Source organism: Oryzias latipes, chromosome 13 (genome assembly GCF_053564925.1).
Source record: "Oryzias latipes strain Hd-rR chromosome 13, Olatipes_Hd-rR_3.1".
In the NCBI taxonomy this organism is placed as follows: domain Eukaryota; kingdom Metazoa; phylum Chordata; class Actinopteri; order Beloniformes; family Adrianichthyidae; genus Oryzias; species Oryzias latipes.
In genome coordinates this window covers 35,899,001-35,905,000 of record NC_136249.1, presented here as the reverse complement: position 1 = coordinate 35,905,000, position 6,000 = coordinate 35,899,001, and the positions used below count along the sequence as shown (strand labels likewise).

General features: G+C 49.7%; 1 protein-coding gene across 2 annotated transcripts in view; it reads left to right on the top strand.

Moving 5' to 3' along the window:
* The window catches only part of ltbp4 (latent transforming growth factor beta binding protein 4), a 50,821-nt gene that overhangs the window by 4,568 nt on the left and 40,253 nt on the right, over positions 1-6,000 (top strand). Inside the window, exons 2-4 of one of the 2 annotated variants that reach the window (XM_023961384.2) lie at positions 2,887-2,957; positions 3,582-4,089; positions 5,636-5,823. In XM_023961384.2, the coding sequence (XP_023817152.1) occupies positions 2,887-2,957; positions 3,582-4,089; positions 5,636-5,823 (767 nt within the window). Of the gene's footprint in view, positions 1-2,886; positions 2,958-3,581; positions 4,090-5,478; positions 5,824-6,000 lie in introns of those variants that run through there. The other variant, XM_078929798.1, reaches the window with a different exon arrangement.

The following is a 6,000-nucleotide window of genomic DNA, read 5'->3' as shown; positions in this document are numbered from 1 at the left end:
GTAAACAAAATAAAGTATACAGATGTGTTCAGCACACATTTGACCCTCAGGAACTATTTCTGGTATTTTTCCAACTTCAAATTCTGGAGCTTTAATCAGTTATTATTGTCTGTGAAAATTATCATATACATAAAATAAATGATTTTACTTCCATTTTTTATACTTTCCATGTTATTTTTAAATCACAAACATTGAAAAACATGTTTGGCCTTACTCTGTGAGTTTGTCCATCGATCCTTCTCCTTAAAAAGCTCTATGATCTGTCGGAAAGTCTTTCTTATTTTCCTTTATTTATGAGTTTCTCGCTCTCTCAGACGTCCTCTGTCTGTTTCTATGGCAGCAGAGTAGCTACAAAGCAGCTGTCAGCTCACGTCTGCCCCCTGCTGGCGAGGCTTGCCTCACCTACATCCTTTTCTGGGGGCCTTTAGCAGTGTTTTCAGCGCACGTCTCTGTTAACACTGAGTCCCGCCGTCAGACATGAGGCCCAGCGCTTCAGAGCCTCACCAGGAGATTACACTCCGGCTGTGATCACGCAACACTCAACGTAGGCAATTTTAACCTCAGAAACTGTGGAAAACATGTTGAGTTAACTGAAATTGTATATTGAACACAGATCAGTGTAAAATAATCTTTACTTAATTTACCTTTTCCTGTTTTATCACAATTATGACAACTTGCCTCACCTGACCGCACGTCACTGACTGGATCTCGGTTCAGAGGATTCTGGTGTTGTACGGATCTGCTGGGGAGGGATTTACAACCTGGGACTCTAAATAGACCAAAGGAGAGGAAGTATGATCACTTTGTCATTTTGTGTGATGTTTTGGAGGATGCTAGACCAATAGAAAGAGAGCACAATGCCACCTGCTGGATGGGAGGGCATCTGCACTCAGACCGGATGGTGGAGGATGTCAGGCTGCAGTCATCTGAAGGTTTCAGGAACCAAGAATGTTCTGGAAAGACTTCTTCAGTTTGTTGAACCTCTCAGGTCCATTGTGGCGTCTCTGACCCGCTCAGAGGCACAGATCCTGGTCTTTAAACCATTTGTACTCGTTTGAAACCAGACATATGACTTCCAGAGGACTTCACCTCCAGCTTATGGGAGCAGAGAGCCAGCATTTCCCTCCGGATTAGGTGGAACAGAGGGACTTTTCTCCCTCTGAGCTCGTGACTGAAAACCCCTGAGAGTCTGACAGACCCTCTGGTGAACCTGCAGAGACCGTGTGACCCGCTCCGGTTGGCCTGGTGTTGGTAACTGTGATCCGGTCTGTGTGTACACAGGTCCAGTTCTGCCAAAGCTGTGTTTGGATACAGTCAGGGGGGCCTCTGCTGCCACAATATGAGCAGTACAGTGTGAGTAATGCTAAAATCCTGCACCCAGAGGGGGGGGGGGGTCCATGCCCAAGCTGGGTCCACTGGGGGGGTTCACCTGCCCTCTGCTCCCTGTGGATTTAGGAACTTCTGCAGGAAGTTGCTGTTTGACTCTGGTCGACTCGTTTCTCACACACTTCCTGTTGCACGCAGCTGTGAAGTCGCACTCGGCCGTCATTTGCCCGTCATGGTGGTGGGTATTGGGGGGTCTTGGGTTTGTCTGTGAACTCACAAAGTCCTGCAGCCTGCAGAAACCTGCTGGGATGTTTCATCAGGAGGACACGGCGGAGCAGGACCTCTGATGGAGACGGTGGAAGACCTCCGAGCTGAGCAGCCTGCCGTTGGATTCCCTTCATCTTTCTTCTGCTGCTTTCATTGTCGGTGTTTAGTGACCTTCATGTCGCATCAACCTTCAGTGGTCTTCAGTAACCCTGAAGTCCCTCCGGCTTCGGTTCTTCTGGGGGGTTTGGGACCCGTCACCCATCCCAGCTGATGGAAGCACCAGGACAGGCTTCAGTTAGTGTTTATCAGCAATGCTGGGAAACCTTATTCTAAAAAAAGTCAATATTTACCCACCACTTATTCCAAACAGTTACTAAGTAACGGAATTACTCTGTAATGGAAGTAATTAGTTACTTACTGAATAACTATCAGTGATTCTATATAGAGGTTCACTGTTTTCACAGATTGATAGAAACGAGTAAAACAAATAGAACTTTAAATTTAACCCAATTGGCGCCTGAATTTATTTCGATCAATGAAAAAAAAATTCAGGGATGTTTTTTGTTTTGAATGAACGTAATCTAGGAGGTGCAGTGGTTTGATGGGTATTCTTCCCCATTTTGGGTAAGCTTCACTGGATTTTCCCGATTCTGAGAGTTTCTCCCTTTGATTCGCTGTTTTAGAAGGTGATTGACAGGAAACAGACAAAAACATTAAGCTGAAAAATGAAGGATCAAAGGAGGAAATTCAGGTTTTCCCACCGGAATGACTCTAAAGCTGTTGGTCCAAAAAGGACGAGTCCGTGGTTCTGACAGACAGAAGCTGAAGGTCTGACAGGAAAGCTGGGTCCAGCGGTCTTCAGGGTCAGGGACAACAGTCTCAGATGATGCTGAAGCGTTCGTCCGTCCATCAAAGGGCAGAAAGTTGTTTCTGAACGATCTTCATCACCTCACGGAACGATCAGCTCTTCTTCATCAAGCCCACCCGGCTCTCTGAGCTTTACATGATTACCGGACGCTCCACACAGATTTTCAGGTTTCTTAGGAGCGACATGGCTTTGGTTCCTTGCTCTAGGGTCACAGGTTAGAACCCCAAAGCCACAGAGCCACAGCTCCTCTGCTTTTTCATGTGGGTAAAGGAAGTTACCGCTTCCAGAACGTCACTTTTTTCAGTAAATTAACACATTTTTCAGTAGTTCGACTCTCCTGAACCTGTAAAGACGTCACTGCGCGTCTGCTTTGACTGAACGTTCCACTGATGGACTAAAGACTAACCCGGGTTCTGCTCCTGCAGGCCTCACGTCCCCGGACCTCCATGTTGCATCAGGTGGAGTCTGTCGACTCAAACCAGGAAATGCATCAAAGGTGCGTTGAATGTCAGATTCTGTGTTTGAACGCTTCTGAAGACGGTTCTGTTGCAGTTCCGTCTGGTTTGATGTCAGCTGTTGGTCGTCTGATGCATTCTGGAGCCAGCTCCTGTTTGTGTTCTGAAGTCTGTCAGGTGATACTCTGATTACTTCATACACTGACGTTTGCATGTCTGCAGCGGTTTTCCTGCAGCCTCTAGAAACTCAAGCTTTATTTTGAAACATCAAACACGTCTATCAGAATCTGAAGCTGCAATCGTTCTCTTCAAAATAAAAGCAGATTCAAAGAACTGATGCTAGCAGTAAAAATGAAGCTGCTCTAATTAAAGTCTTCCGGTAAAAAAGTAATTTGAATCCTTAGGAAACAGAAAGAGGGGCTTTTTCAGGATAAAAGCGTCTTTTTTTTTCCCACTTTGAAGTGATTTTTAACTGTAAATTTCTGAGAACATCCCATCCTACAACTAAACATAAAAACAACCCTCAACCCCCAAAGAAATGTGTCCCTTAGGGGTCTCTGCGGCCCCCCACAGCTGTGAGACTGTTGGTTCCGTTCTGTTCTTCTGGCCGTCATCGTGTCACAGCGGCAGATGTTGGAGATGACCCGGTGTCTTCTCGCCTGCAGCGCGGTGCCCCCCTCCCTGCAGGAACGGAACGTCATGCCGACAACCCAACACCTGGTGGTGCAGGCCAGGTTTCCATGGGAACCGCTGCCGGCTTTCCGCCGCTGCACGCTCTCCAACACGTGCCACGCCCACCCGGACCGGCACCACACCTGGTTCACAGGTGAAGAGGCTTTTAACCCGAGCCACTGAAGAAGATACCGGTTCTGACCCGGTCAGGTCAGGAAGTTCAGGAGCTGCAGCTTTGGGCAGGAAAGAGAAGCGGGGGCGAGTTCTCAAGAAGCTTGGGAGTCCGGAGGAGACCCAGACCTCCTCAGGAGGTCCGGGTTTGACCAGAGAAGGTCCTTCTTCTGAAAAAGCCAGTCTTCACCCCAAAGTAGAGGAGAGAAGATCTGGACCTAAACGCTTGGAGCAGAAACTGAGTCCTGGACCAAATGGGGGCCGAGTTCTAACAGCAGGGAGGAGGAGGTGGGAGGAGAAGAAGAGGAGAGAAGTGAAACAGAAACCAAGGTTTGGGCTCTCCTCCTTCCTAGTGTCTGCTCCCCCATGTGTGATTGTCTTCTGTCCTTCTTCACATCCAAAGCTCACTCCTCTGTCCTCTCATCTCCATCCGTCTTCTGAACCCGCCGAGTCCCTTCTGGGGTCACGGGGTTGCTGGAGCCTATCCCAGCTACTGCTGGAGGGAGGCGGGGCTCACCCTTTCACCTTTCACTCGCCTTTCTTTCTCCTTTTACTCAGTTCTGGTTGTCTCCTTTCCTGTTTGCTCCACTTGGGGGCGCTCCTCCCCACGCGGTGCACCTCCTTACCTTCACTGCTCCTCTCCCTTCGTGAATCACCCTCACATTTAGGAGATGATCGGGTTCTTCAAGAAGCTTCAGCTCTGCGCGCAAACAAAGACCTGCCTGTGTGGGCGTGAGGGCTCCGGGGCAGGGAGGTCAGAGGTCAGAGCCGGGGTCAGGACGGCCTGTGGGAAGAGCAGCTTCTCTAAGGTTCTCATTCAGCGTTCCGTCAGTCATGTTTTATGTATAAAGCTTTGAGACGGACGACTGATTGGGGACAGAGATCTGACACACACACACACACACACACCCGCCCCCCCAAGCCCAAACCCCAGGTTGGGGGGATTGTGGGTCTTTCACTGTCGGACGGTTGTTCTCTTTGTGACGTTTATTGACATCCTAACTTTTGTCCGTTCGGATCCATCTGGAGGTCAAAGGAGAGCTGGTAGAGTCCGCGGTCTGGTCGTTCCTGCACGGTGGATCCCGCAGGATCTGTGATCTTCTGCTGCAGGATCCCTCCGGATGAACAGTCAGACTCATAGTCCGACAGCTTTCTGACTGTCGTGTGGTTTTTGACTTTAGAACGGGAATCTCCGGCAGCATTCTCCTGATCAGACCCACCAATCAGAAGCAGGAGTCACTCCTCTCATGGGTGTGATGACGACGCCACCATCTGGTGGTAGGTCCATCAGGGTCCGCTCAGCAGCATGTCGGGCCGGAACCGTACTGAGGTCCCAACGATTGATCAGACACAACAGGAGGAACTTCCTTCAGGAATCCCATCAAACCCCGGTTCCAGTTTCCACTGCGTCCACAGCTTAAGACCAGCAGAACCGAGATGACAGAAAGAGAAACCTGGTGAAGGCTCGGTTCAATCGTCGTCTTCTGGAACATGCTCAGATCCCTGCAGATGAAACCGTTGTGTTCTGTCCACTTGGACCATGTTCCTAACTCAGCCTGCCTGTTCTCCGTCACGCCGAGCGTCTGATTTGTTGACAGCAGCGCGTCTCTGTGCCACTTATCGGCTTGGCGCTAAAGCGAGCCTGCTTTTCATCAAACCAGAACCTTCTTGTAGATGTGTCCCCGCCTGAGGTTGGACGGTACGAGGTGACCTTACATGGTAGATCTGCTGTGAGAAGCACAAGAACAGGAGAGGCAGAAGACTCCCTTCTGGGGTTTGATGATGTTTGTCCACTCCTTCCTCCTCTGCAGAACTTTGGGTTTGTTCAGGTTGGGTTTTCTGTGGACCTGATAGAGGTGGTGTCTGTGTCTGTCAGTCTGAGGGAGGTCCAGTGGATGCTGCAGAGAAAGACCTCCGGACCCGGAGGACCTGGAGGCGGCATGGCCACGCTGCTGATGAAGCACATCGCAAAGGAGAAAAGGAGGCTTCACAGTCTGACCTCCTCAAACTCCAGCCGCAAGACCTTCTCCCAGCGGGGGCAGGAGTCCATCAGCACCCCCACAGGTGGGTCCATGTAACTCCTTCGTGTTGTGCAGATTACCCCCCCCCCCATGGTTCACGCCCACGTGGACCTTTGAGCTGAAACCACAGAAACAGCTGTCAAACAACTAGAACCCCAGGATGGAGAAGACTGGAAACAAATCACACTTTAGGAAGAAGTTTGAGTTAAATAATTAAAAT